The sequence below is a fragment of the Vulpes lagopus genome, chromosome 8 (assembly GCF_018345385.1).
Source record: "Vulpes lagopus strain Blue_001 chromosome 8, ASM1834538v1, whole genome shotgun sequence".
In the NCBI taxonomy this organism is placed as follows: domain Eukaryota; kingdom Metazoa; phylum Chordata; class Mammalia; order Carnivora; family Canidae; genus Vulpes; species Vulpes lagopus.
In genome coordinates this window covers 42,363,472-42,377,600 of record NC_054831.1, presented here as the reverse complement: position 1 = coordinate 42,377,600, position 14,129 = coordinate 42,363,472, and the positions used below count along the sequence as shown (strand labels likewise).

At 37.6% G+C, this 14,129-nt stretch overlaps 1 protein-coding gene across 2 annotated transcripts in view; it reads right to left on the bottom strand.

Annotated features, from left to right (window-relative positions):
- B3GLCT (beta 3-glucosyltransferase) overlaps nt 1–14,129 on the bottom strand; it is a 126,227-nt gene that overhangs the window by 50,894 nt on the left and 61,204 nt on the right. For both annotated transcript variants that reach the window (XM_041765842.1, XM_041765841.1), the window contains 3 exons: nt 10,417–10,480; nt 5,055–5,174; nt 3,328–3,397 (listed from right to left, as the gene is read on the bottom strand). In XM_041765842.1, coding sequence (XP_041621776.1) covers nt 3,328–3,397; nt 5,055–5,174; nt 10,417–10,480 — 254 coding nt within the window. The remainder of the gene's footprint in view (nt 1–3,327; nt 3,398–5,054; nt 5,175–10,416; nt 10,481–14,129) is intronic.

Below are 14,129 nucleotides of genomic sequence, written 5' to 3'. Positions count from 1 at the left end.
ATATTTTTGCTGTGTCCTGAGAATACTTTATTTCATTTAAATCAGAATCCAGACATAAAGCAGTTACATAAGCATTTGTTTCACTGTTAGGCAAAAAAGGTACAAGAGGTAAAATCGTTTAATTTTGGAACTTGCCTTTTTATCAATTCTTCATTGAAAATAAAAAAAGAAAAATGAGTTCAATGTATACTTTCCCTTGCCTTGACTGGAGCCTTTAACAGAAGTTCCATCCCTCACTCTCACCCTGGACATGGCCAACATTATAAGGAGTAAGAGGCATTGATGGGGGTCCTCTGCTGTACCCAGGGGCAGTGCATCCACAATGAGAACCTGCCACCAGATATATAATGAACAGTATAGCCAGCTCTCAGTTTTTCAAAGGTAAAATATACAATCTTATCTTTGGGTTTTTTTCCTTCATTGTCATTTGGCTTTTGTAACTTAAAGTGTTTCTACCACAAAGTGTACAGGGAAAGAAAAAAGAAAAAACCCACCCCGGTTCATGTATTCTGCTTGACTATAGCAGTTACATGTTTGGACAGGGGTGGCAGTCTAAATGCCCAGCTAGGTTTATATTTTAGGTCCTCTGTGATTTCAGTTTCTGGCTATTGCCATTCCTACTGAAAATAAAAAGCCTACTTTCCTACCTTCTGGCCAAGTTAAAAGTGACCTTGAGCCTAGCAGAACGTCAACATGAATATCAAATACCATTTATCAAGTGTTAAGATTGTAATACATCCAAGGAGATTACACTACAGGTCTGCTGTGGCAGAAAGAATTTGGGATTTGGAGCCAGAAAACCTGAGTCCTAGTTCACCTACTCAATAGTCTACAAGAACATGGGCCAGTTGTATCTTGTCCCACACTCAGTTTTCTCTACACTACCAAGGGAACAACATTAATTATCACATCATAAGGAACTGTCAACATGAAGGCAGATAATACAACGTATATAAAAAAACACACCAGAAAACGTAAAGAAGATAAGTATAGAAGCAGTTAATACGGTGTTGTCAATTTAACCGATAGGATTACTGGTTAATTTTCTGGACCATCTGGTGGTTAGACTACCTTCCAAAAGGAGGAGAGGAGCCCAGTGGCCTGGCAGGCTCATTTCCATCAAGCAACATGGACATCAAAGTGCCTAAAATCCTGCTGCCCCAGACTATCTTTGCAAACAAACATCCAAGTTTAAAGACAGCTTGCCACAGAAACCCAACTGTGAAAGCCTCCTAATACCTTTTAATTAAGTCTCAGTCTTCAAAGACCCCAGATCCAAATTCACAGCAGCAAATCAATGCATCCAGCTTTGGGAGGTTTGGTTTTAATGTTCCTAACAGGCTCTTAAGATTTGTAATATTTTACCCACCATTTGCTTCAACGTGGATGGAACTGGAGGGTATTATGCTGAGTGAAGTAAGTCAATTGGAGAAGGACAAACAGTGTATGTTCTCATTCATTTGGGGAATATAAATAATAGTGTGAAAGGGAATATAAGGGAAGGGAGAAGAAATGTGTGGGAAATATCAGAAAGGGAGACAGAACATAAAGACTCCTAACTCTGGGAAACGAACTAGGGGTAGTGGAAGGGGAGGAGGGCGGGGGGTGGGGGTGAATGGGTGACGGGCACTGACGGGGGCACTTGACGGGATGAGCACTGGGTGTTATTCTGTATGTTGGTAAATTGAACACCAATAAAAAATAAATTTATTTAAAAAAAAGATTTGTAATTTTTAAAGACGTTTGACTCAAAATTCAAATATAAAAGCGTTTCACAGATATCTAAAATGGTTATCTCAACATTATGCAAATAAAGCATTAAACTAGATCATTCAAAATTACTAAATTAAAATTAGCAAACTTATTTTTCATTTCTGTAGAATTTGAAAAATACAACAGGATTGGTCCCTCATTTTACTGCCTCACCGTCACCTGAAAAAGGTTTCAAAAGAGAAAATACCACCACCATTCTTAACATCATAAAAACAGTCTCTACTCCCAAGTGCAGCTTCAAGATCAAATATATCAATTTGAATACTTCTGCTGTTTGTTAAAAAAAAAAGTCCCCTCATTCATTTCCTTTGATGCTTTTTTATATGTTAAAAATTGTCCCCAAACACCCTTCCAGATTTTAAAATAAGCAAAAGGATATTAAAACTAGGTCAATTTTGTGAATGATGAAAATTGTAACTGCTATATTGATTTCTAATAGTCCTTAGGACTCCTTATATAATGAGTGCATATATTAGGCTGATTTAATAGGACTTGGTACTTTCTGTGACTATTTTAGGTAAACATGAAGGTTTATAGTTATGTACTTTTAAGATACTGTACATCATAACCAGATTTTAATTGATGTCAACATCTTAACACTTCAATCCCAAATCATAATATTATTTTATTTGGAAAATATTCCCCTTTAAAGTTAATTTGTAAGTATTATATTATCAAAAAATTATATAAATGAACGTCCCCCATAGCTCCAATCCCATGAAAACGACAGCTGGTTTAGAAATCTCTTTTACATAAATATCACACTCTTGATGAAATCGACAGTCTTTTCACGGAAAAAAATTAAAATATATGCTAAAATTAGAAAATGCAAAAGACTGTCTAATTTTCAATTTGAGAAAAGTGCAGCTTGAAATAAGGCGAAAAAAGAAAGAAATTATGTCTACTTATATTTAGGATGGGCTTTTTTTTTTTTTACATTATCACCATAACTTAGTAGAATTCTGTAATGACACCAAAAACTTGAATAAAAACATTCATCTGCACGCCAAGATTTCCTTAAGGGACCACTGTGTATAAGCCACCTGTTGCCTTTTCTGCAGTATAATCTACTCATGAGCAAATAGGTATCTTTCAAAGTTCCAATGTGCACATCTGCCATAATGCAAAAAGAAGGATTAGTCTTCAAAGAAAACATCCTTTTTTGGCAGTCTCTCACCTTGAAATCCCTTCTAACATTCTTCATACAATTCAGAGATGGCACATGGACATAACAGGACACTGTTCTGCAGAATGGATTGTTATTCATACATCGTGTCCAAGATTGTCACAGCTGCGCTTTCCCATTTCCAATTTAAAACACTACTCTGAACAGTATTCAGAAGGGCTAGGGCCACTCATGTTTTGATACAAATGGTCCCTTCTAATTGATCTTGGTGATTGAAGTGGTACAATGAGGAATACTAACTAAGTAACTGCTTTCATTTCAACAATATATGTATCATTATCACTTGAGTTCCTATCTGGTTTGCACTTTTTTAAAAAAGGCAGTTGGGATTTTAAAAGCTCAACAGAAATGAGTAACACAAAACATACTTCTATCACCATGAAATTTCTTGCACGTTTTTACTGCAAAAAATATATCCTCTTTCTTCACTGGATTTCCCTAGAAAACAAGAAAACATATATGAGTCTATGTCATATTAACACCCACATCCACACCCATATTAGATCTCACATACTGTAGGGGTGACATTTCCCAATGTCAAGGACATCAAATCTGTTTCCAAGATTAAGTTTTAAGCAAAAACAGGAACTGTTGTTAGGCTGACAAGGCCTCGGACATCAGCCAGACTTGGGCCCAAATCCCAGCCCTGCCCTGTACACACTGTGTCATCCAGACAACATTCTTCAGCTCTTGACTTCAGTCTGCTCATTTAGAAAATGGTCAGAATAGCCACCATTGAAGCTGCTTTTATTACTACATTTTTTTTTAGCACATTATAATTGCCCAGTAAATGTTAGTCACCTTCCCCTCCTCTTCCCAGCTGTTGAAGATTTTGACAAGGGGAGAGAACCAGGGGATGTTTCAGTGTAAAACAGGAGCAGACTCCCTTTTGTGGGGCCAGTCTTACTTTGATGTTGAAAGTATTTCTATGGCTCCTTTATTGTCTACCCAAGTCTAGCCTACAGTAACATTCTATTTTCTGACAAAAATAGGATTATTTCAAACATTTGGGTGCAGGGCAATTAGGAGCCCTGTGCTGGCCTAGCCCCAGCTGACTACGCACATGAAAGGGGCAGACAGCCTGTGGACAGCCTATACATGAGGCCACAGACTGCTTCATGGGGTGTTCTGACCCCTTTATCATCTGTCTTGGGCCTCTAATAACATTCCGTCATGACTCAAACATCTAGAGCCAGTTTATAGTGACATCTAACCACAGCTTTGTCATGTTACTCAAGACACTAGGAGGTTGACCCCACTAGGGGTCAAGATGAGCATTAAAGAACAAGTAAGTATCATATCTAGAGAGACAGGCTTTCCCCCTCAGGAACTTATCAAACATTACAGATTCTCTCCAATTACTGCAGTGTGTTTGTGTGTGTGTGTGTACATATATTCATCTTTGAAAATGCAACCCACAGACTTCTGTATGACTGCCTTGAGAAGAACAGACAATCTTTGAGGGTGATGAATATATTTTCCCTTCTGAGGACGAACTGTTAACAACCTAGTGAGTTTCAGGGGTCTTCAGGCTCATCCTGGGGACTGGACCAAGGTTATGCCATAAGAAGTACATTCATCCTGAAAGTTCTGCTGGACAGTGTCAGATGAGATCAAACCAAGGTCTCCAGCTGAGCAGAGAGGGGCTTGAGGAGAAAGCTTAGATATAACAGGAAATGTCTGAAATCACTCTTCTAGGAAATGAAATAGATATTCCAGTAGACACATGCTGTATCATCAACAAGAGAAATGATTCCAGGCACACTGACTCTAAAGAATTGTGGCAGGCAGCTCTGCACAGAGGCTCTGGAGTGAGTCTCTGCCATTGTAGTCCTCACTCCCCCTTCCCCCAGACTCACTGTGTGACCTTGAACAAGCACTTCTCAGTGCCCCTCTCTTCTTGTGTATAAATAGGATAACAACAGTGCTTCCCTGATTAGGACTATTATTAGTAGAAATGTGACAAAAACTTCTTACCTGGCACATAAGAAATCTTGAGTTCTCTTCAGTATATACTTAAAGTGCCAGGACAACGTTATGCACAGCAGGTAGATTTTCCTTTGATATGCACAAAAGTTTTTCTTCTATTACTTACACAAAGTGGTAGAAAAGAATGGAAGGTGGTAGCACAGTAGAAGTCCACAGCATCTGTACAAAACTCAGGCACTGGAGTGAGGGGAGGCCCATCACCTTTGTCCCAGATGTAGAGGGCAATCTGTCAGGACAGGAGCCAGCAGCAAATGAAAGAACTCACTGCCAATACCACAAGTGTAAGAAGGTACAAAATATCTCAAAGAAAAGCAGATCACGTCTTCTATATATAGGGCATTTAGACTGAAGCATATCAATCTGACAATATTCAACAGATTTTTTTTACTTATAAAAATAGTAACTTCACATTGATCAATCTAATCTTTCATTAACAAGAATCCATATTCTGACTGCCAAACAATTCCAGAGTTGTCATAAGCAATTTCAGGGAAGCTATTTTAAGGTTTCTAAAGCGTTGCAGTGAAAGATAAAAGAAAATACTACCATGATTTTGGTTTTCTACAGTACAGTACCTACATACCTTGACTAACTGACTTGCTGAAAACATCTAAAACTGTTGGATAAAATATCTTTAAAATGATTTTAATTGGATTGCTAAAGTGCCACAGAAGTATAGAACTTATGAGGAAGAATATGCAAAAGGAAGAGCCTGGGAAAAAGGGCATCGAGGGTAGTTTTACTCAGTAGATAGAAGATGAACTCTGGTGATGCTGAGTTTCTGATAAGAGTTAAGAAAATAAAGCCTATGATGTACCCAAGATGAGAGATGTCTAAGAGCGAACCCCACATAAAGCTGGGACTTTGGAGCTAGATGGAGGGGAAAAATCATCTCTAAATTTTCTCTGAGATTTTGTAATCAAAACCCAAGCTTCCCTAATTTGTGTCACCAACATGGTCCAAAACACTTCAAACAGTAATTCAAAGAAGCCCCAAGTCAACATAACCCTGTAGCAGCAGGAAAAGCAAATGTAAACCCTTCCTGGGGAACTCCCACTATACTGTAGGGCTCAAAAGATTACCACAGATACAGTTCTAAGCAAGACTACTCAGAGAAAAATCACAAAAAGCACAAAGATGTGAGCTAACAATCAAGAGCCAGCAGACACAACATAATCAGACCCAAAAGACTGCAGGTCTTGGAATTATCAAACACAGATTATAAAATTACTATGTTTAATATGGTTTCATAAAGAAGAGAAAACTTTCAAGCTTCAGCAAAAAAATTCTTTTCAAAGATTATATAAAATAAGCAAATTTGAGAAAGAAAGGACTAAACTTCTAAAAATAAAAAATAATTAAAATGAAAAAAATTAATGGTTAGGATAACCATTAAATTTAAATTAAAAATTAAATTTATTTACCTGCATATTAGACACAGGTAAATAAAAAATAGTGAACTAAAAGATGAAAGCTCTTAAACTGTCTGAGATGCAGCGCAACAAAAACAGAGGTGGGAAACGTAAGAGAAAAATTCAGAATGTAAGCACACTGTTGGAAGGATCCAGGAGGAGATAACAGAAAGAATGGGGGTGAGAATATACTTGAGAAGACAATGGCTGAGAATTTCTGAAAATTACATAACAATTCTATTATACAAAAGGTCAGTGGGATGCTGGGTGGCTCAGCTGTTAAGAGTCTGCCTTCATTCAGCTCAGGGCGTGATCTTGGAGTCCCATATCAGGAGCCTGCTTCTTCCTCTGCCTCTCTCTGTCTCTCGTGAATAAATAAATATAATCTTTACAAAAAATCAGCGAATCCTATGCAGATGGTAAAAAAAAAAAAAAATTTACATCTAGACATCTCATAGTGAAACTGCAGAACACCAAAGACAAACAATCTCAAAAGCAGACAGAGAGAATGCCAGAATACCTACAAAGAAGCCATGTAAGACCATTTTTATTTCCCACAACAATAACAGAAGCCAGAACACAGTGCAGTAAGGCCACTGTGATGACAGAAAATGACTGACAACCCAGAGTTGTAAACACATGGTAACTATGTTTCAAGAACAAAATTAACATAAATGTTTTTAAAGGAAAAAAGATGAGAATTTACCACCTCATTGAAGGAAACGCTAAAAGATGTGCCTCAGAAGAATAAAAATGATCCCATCTGGGTTTAGCCACTCTGGAAAGCACTATGGATGTGTCTCAAAAAGTTAAAAATAGAGCTACCCAACAACCCAGCAATTGTACTACTAGGTATTTATCCAAAGGTTACAAACAGTGATCCAAAGGGGCACATGCACCCCAGTGTTTATAGCAACAATGTCCACAGTAGCCAAACTAAGGAAAGAATCCAGATGTCCATCAACAGATGAATGGATTAAGAAGATACTGTATGTGTGTGTGTGTGTGTGTGTGTGTGTGTGTATGGAATACAATGGAATATTACTCAGCCATCATTAAAAAAAATTAAATCTTACCATTTGCAATGACCTAGATGAAACTAGACAGTATTATGCTGAGTGAAATAAGTCATTCAGAAAAGACAAATCATATTATTTCACTCATGTGGAATTTAAGAAATAAAACAGAAGATCATAGGGGAAAAGTAAAATAAGATGAAATCAGAGAGGGAGACAAACCATAAGAGACTCTTACCTCTAGAAAGCAAACTGAGGGTTGCTGGAGGGGAGTAGGGGTGAGGGGATGGGGTAACTGGGTGATGGGCATTAAGGGGGAGGGTACTTGATGTCATGAGCACTGGCTGTTATATGCAACTGATGAATCACTGAGTTGCACTCTACCTCGGAAATGAGTAATACAATATATGTTAACTAACTGAATTTGAATTTTAAAAATGTCCAAAAACATTATCCCAGCCAGCAGGTCTTAGAAGTTAGATGGCATACCAAGCAAAGACACTGGGAAATATATGGTTAAGCTAATACAGACTATGAACTGCATAAAATAAAGGTAATATTGGAGGAGTTAAAAAAAAGAGAACAAAAATACTAGACAACAAAGAGCATATAAATTGTGAGGGGAATAATCAGAGTTCAACTATTCTACATCTGCCAAATTTTTAGGACATCAATTAATTGGCCATTGTCAGGTTAAGAATGCATGTTAAAATATTTAAAATAACCAGTAAGGTACAAACATGGGGACTGAACTTCCAAAATAGCAGGGGAGGAAAAAATGGAAAAAGAAAGAACAAAAAATAATCTATATAGAAAGTATGGAAGTTTTTTAAAAAAAGTTCCAGAGAGAAAATGGGGGGAAGGATAAAATGAAGTGTTAGAAATCAGTTCAAATATAATGGTAATTGTGTTCAATGTAAGTGTAAATTTTGCTACTGGGTTTAAAGACAAAGACTGGCAAAATGAGAGAAAAAAAAAAAAAAAGATAGTCCTTAGAGAAATTCATCTAAAAGAGGACACAAAAGGGTTGCAAGAAAAAGATGAGAGACAATTATGAAGCAAATACTAAAAGAAAGCTAGCATAGAATAATCACCGCAACAAAATACATGCAAGGGCAAAGAGCATGACAAGAGATAAAGATGATTTCATACGAAGACGTAAAGATTCTAAACTTATATGCATCTAATTAATACAATGTCGGAAAAAAAAATACAATGTCAGACTAGAAAAAACAAGAGTTGGTAGTTACAAGGGGAAGCACTGTCAAATGCACCATTATTATGGAAGATTTTCCCATTCCTCTCTTAATAAATGATAGATCAAGCAGACAAAAGTAGAAAGAAGGGAGGGAGGGAGAGAGAGAAAGAAGGAGGGAACAAGGAGAAGGAAGATTAACTTATTCAATTAAATCTGTTTCTTCTTTAATAAAGAGAATATTACACCCCCCAATTATAGCATATATATCTTTTTCTCTACTCACGAAAATTTAACATGAACCAGGCCACCACATAAACCTAAAAATATTCCTAATTACTGTTATATAGATACAATAATACTAAGCTAGAAATCAGTAACACAGTAACAACAGATGCAAATATACTGGGTCACAAAGAAAAATGTAGTTTTTAAAGTGGATCACAGTACAAAAAAAAAAGTTTAAAAGCCTCTGCCAATGATCATGATGCACATAAAAAAAAAAAAAAACACCTCATAAAAGTAATGACTGTAATTGCAGGAAACCCATAGCAATGCAGAAGCCCATCACCAGGAGAATGGATAAGTAAACTGGCATAGCCATAGGAGAGACTGAAGCAGAAAGTGGAAATAAGTTTGTTAGAGCTGCTGCACAGATAAACATGGATGAGCTTCAAGTTAGAACAATACTCATGGTACAATTCTGTTTATATGAAGTCCAGAAGGATGCAAAATTGCATAATGTGTTATTCAGAGATACAGTCATATGCTATAAAATATGAAGAAAAAGAAGAGAGATTTCAAGAAAATGTTTACTAGTAAGAGTGAAAGGGACAAGGAAAGTCACATTCAGGTAGCTTCAACGTAAGGTGATGTTCCAGCTCTTAAGCCAGGTGATTACATCATAGATATTTTGACTGATCTTCATACCTTTCACATAAATTAGAAATACTCTTTCTATGTATTTAGTGTCTAATAGATTCCTGAACCTGGGTATCTATACCAAAAAGTTCAATCTTCTTCAAAAATATCTAGGCAGACCTGTGCTTTTGATTAGTCATTCTTTCCTCTCTATGGAGAGGAAGAATGATTTTTACATGTCTATTTCTCCTCCAATGAACTATTTCATTACATGCAAACATCCAAGAAGGTAAAGCCTTGTGCATGCCCTTTTTGTTCCTGGCAGGCTGCCAGCACTGCTGGACTGAGTTACATGTCAAGACTGATCTAGCTGTCCTAAGATACAGATTCTTGCAGAGAAAGGTGGGGCTGTTTTAGGCAGTCAGTTATGCTTGTGAATGAAACCCACAAAGAAATCTTCTTAACAATGATTCAGTAATGATTAATGATGGGACACCTGCCACCTGCCTTCAGGATGGTGGCTCACAGATGTCCACTAAATACCAAGGATGCTCGGGTCTCAACTGGTATGCCATGGCTGCCTCTTGGGACCAACTGGCCCAATTCTGCCCCAGAAGGTCAAGCACAGAAACATGACCAAGACATGTGTACAACCAAAGTACCAAAAAAGAGCAAATATCCTTTAAGTGGCAGTTTTGCATGTTTTTAGAAATCCACCTTTGCACCCAGTCTACCTAGCTTTAAAAAAATACAAATATTAAGAATCACAGATGCAATCTCTTGCACTGCTCCTTCTCCACCTACACGATTAAAATGAGCTTACAGAGAAAGACCTAATTTTCGGGAGAAGAATTACCTTGGTGGGGAGAAGATGTATAGATGCACTGGGGGAGGGCACACTGTTAGGGAATAAAAAACACCTTTTATATCAAAATACATGGATTCTTGATTACTAAGACTTTTAACAAAGAAGCCATGACGTACCTCATGTTTTAAGTCTATTGTAAAGTCGGATTTCAGGGATTCACTCTTTAACCTCTTGGTAAGCCTAGAAAATAGATACAATTTGAGGTGGTTTTTTTTTTCTTAATCAGAAGAAGCATTGAACAAGAATAACACATTGAGACTTTCTAATGTTTGAAAACAGATTAAAAGCACACATTTTAAGATAAAATTAAGAGTTTCACATTTCCTTGAGGCAAAGCCCTGTGAAAATGGAGTTATTTGTTGAGCAGGAAATGAAGGCAAGCCTTTTTTGCAAATGTAGCATTGTTTCAACATCTGGCAAATAAGATAAACTACAACACAATATAGTAAATGCCTTAAAAACAAAGCCACAAAGTTTACTGACTCCTGAAAGTATATTGACTCCTGACAGAGAAAGAAGACAGAAAAGATTAAAAAAAAAAAAAAAAAGCTTGCATGACACTGAAACAAAAGTTGCTACTTTTTAGTCTCCTCCTTTTCATAATCCAAATGAACTATAGTTTGTGTTTTTAGGGGAAGAAAGCATATGATTTCTGGAAAGAAAAAACATTTCAAGTCCTTTTCTTGCTTAAAGAAATCTTCACTGGCTTCTTGCCATGCCAATGAGAGTCCTTCCACTGTCCCCTAACTCCTCCATACTTACCCTACCTACTTATGCTATACCCACAGCACATACCTGCCCACTGGTATCTCTTGCTATACATCTGCCTAGTACACTCACACCCAACCTTTAAAGATCAAACTCAAGGGTGCCTCTCCTGGAGGCAAACCTTTGGTCAAGATCAAACTCAAGGGTGCCTCTCCTGGAGAAGGTTGCCAGACTTGCCCACCGGCATAAATGGAAAATTCCTTTGCTCCTAGAATAGGAAGCAAGCCCCATTAACTTTATCAAACATGTTACATCCTGTTGTGTACACGTGCCTCTCTGTGCTATGGAGTCTTTGTATCGCCAGCACTGCCACCGTGCCTAGCCAAAAGGAGCACTCAATGAGCTGCCTGAATAAATGAGGGCAAGATATTCTTTGATTCCAAGCTGCAGGAGGTAGACTTACATACCAAGACCACTGAAATGCCATACGGTTCTATATCCATCACAGGGCTACAGTCTAGACCATTGGTTTCTATTACAAACCCCCTAGCCCATATTTTAACTATAAAGATATAATAGTGGTTTTAAAAGGAAATGTAGTAATAAGTTTCAAACTCTTTACTGAGTTTTCAGCCTAGTTGAACCACAAAGATTTCTTTTAAAATTTACTTTTAATTAGAGGAAAGGAAGAAAGACACAGGTTATCACTTAAGTTTAGTATTAAAGTATTTGTCCAGGTGTAGATTATTAATGAAGCTTGGGGGCAGGTAGCTCCAAAAGCAGCCCAGGTAACCGCAGTCACATTCCTGCTCAATACCAGCCCACAGATTTTTCAGGAGGAGTGGGTGAGGATACATAAAGAGACAACGTTCTCAGACACACTTCCAATATATGTTAAGAGAAAAAAAATCTGCCCTGGCGTGGATTCTCATCCCATTTGAAGCCTGCTCAGTTAGAGCCAGTTTTTATAAATAAACAGAATCAAGGTAATTTTGGAATCTGGACTTATGCCAAGTGTCTTCAAAATCTGATCAGACCACATTCAGATACCAAAGACAGAGAAAATCATAAACCTGCACCTCCTGCCACAGGCCAGGGGCACGGAGTTGTGATGGGAAACCAGTGGTTTTGGCATCCGTTGTTAGATGGCCGTGCATCGCAGGCCCCCTTTTTACTAGGCAATAAATACTTCTGCCTTGTTACCCTCAACATGCTTTCTAATTTTTTGACTCTAAGTTTCTTTTTCATTCAATTCTTAAACATTTGTATTTGAGGGAGACCTCAGAGGGACACAGACAGAATTTCATTAAGATGGACAATGACTAATTCAAAGACACACAAGGACATACACTGACATTTTTAAGTGGATGTGCCTGGCAGCCCATGAGGTCTACTATAACATTAAGTGATGGTTACCTTAGCATCAAGAAGGTCACGTGGACAAGTCTGCCTCTAACACCCTGAGCCTAAGTCAGTCAACTTACAAATGTGGTCAAGTCCTAAAAGTGTGCAGGGCGTCTACCGAATTTAAAAAGCAAGTCCTGGGATCCCTGGGTGGTACAGCGGTTTGGCGCCTGCCTTTGGCCCAGGGCGCGATCCTGGAGACCCGGGATCGAATCCCACATCGGGCTCCCGGTACATGGAGCCTGCTTCTCCCTCTGCCTGTGTCTCTGCCTCTCTCTCTCTCTCTCTCTCTCTCTCTCTGTGTGTGACTATCATAAATAAAATTAAAAAAAAATTAAAAAGCAAGTCCTAAAAGTGGGCACTAGGTTTCTCTTTTCTATACAACAAGATAGCACAAGGGTTCTCCAAATGCTAATTTCAGTAACCAACAATGCCAAAAAAAAAAATAAATAAAAAATAAGGTCAGAAATTCTAATTACTCAGATAAAATATTTCCTCATCAAATATTCAGTTCCTGGCAAATATGGCACTTGATATTCAGCTTTTCTATTTTTAGAGGACATTAAGTCATGTCCCAAAACACAAGCTCTAAAGACACAATCAGCAAGCCTGGAAACTTGCAACAGACAGGGGACCCCTTCGACTCCACATTAGGAGAAGTTTCACTGAGTTTTACAGCCCCATTTGTAAGCCAGTGAAGACCATCTATTCCTGAGGGTTCACTGAAGAGACAGGACTGCAATCTTTCAGCTCTGGGGCTGGAGATCAGGATGCAGCCATTTTTATTTCGATCCTCTAAAAGAGGCACAGAAACCTTTGAGGAAACAAAAGCCACACAGAGCAACCAAAAACTGCTTACACTGAGCCCAGGCCTCTGGCAAAGGGCAGGGCAAATCCACCCAGGCACAGACACCTGAGAATCAGCACAGCAGGCCCCTCCTCAAGAAGACCAACTGGAAGAACAGGTGAACAGCAAATGTACAGGCCACATAGGATTGTAAAACTCCAGTACTAGGGGAAAATAATATATAAAATTCATAGGGTTTTTTCTCACAATTCACTTATCTTTTGGTTTAAAATTTTCCTTTTTTTTTCTTTTTTCCCATTTCAACTAGTTTCTTATTTTATCAACTCTTTGTTTTTTACATTTACATTTTATAGATATATTCTTCATTTTGGCTTCCTTTCACTGTTCAATTTTAATTTTGTATATATACATAAGTTTTGCTTTCTTTACAATTTGGTATGTAGTATCTTCTAACACACAGACCAAAATTCACTCAGGATCTAGTGGATCACCCTATTCTGTCCACCCTGTGGGATGATATTCTCTATTACCCCCATATACACCTTTTTTTCTCTTTTTGTTTTTTTTATTTTTTTTTCTGGTTTCTGACCTCTTGGGATTTGTCTAGTGTATTTCACTTGGGTCTTAGTTGATATTCTTGATAGTACTTACTTGTTCATCATCCATTCTTCTCTGGACAAAATGAAAGAGGAATTCACAACAAAAGAAAGAACCAGAGGTAATACTCTGCCACAGATCTGATCAATATGGATATAAGTCAAATGTCAGAGATGGAATTCAGGATAAGTATAAAATTAATAGTTGGGTTTGGAAAAAGCAAAAAAAAAAAAACCCACTAGAGAATCTCTTAGTGCAGAAATGATACCTAATCAAGGCAAAATTATAAATGCTTTGAGATACAGTCTAAAC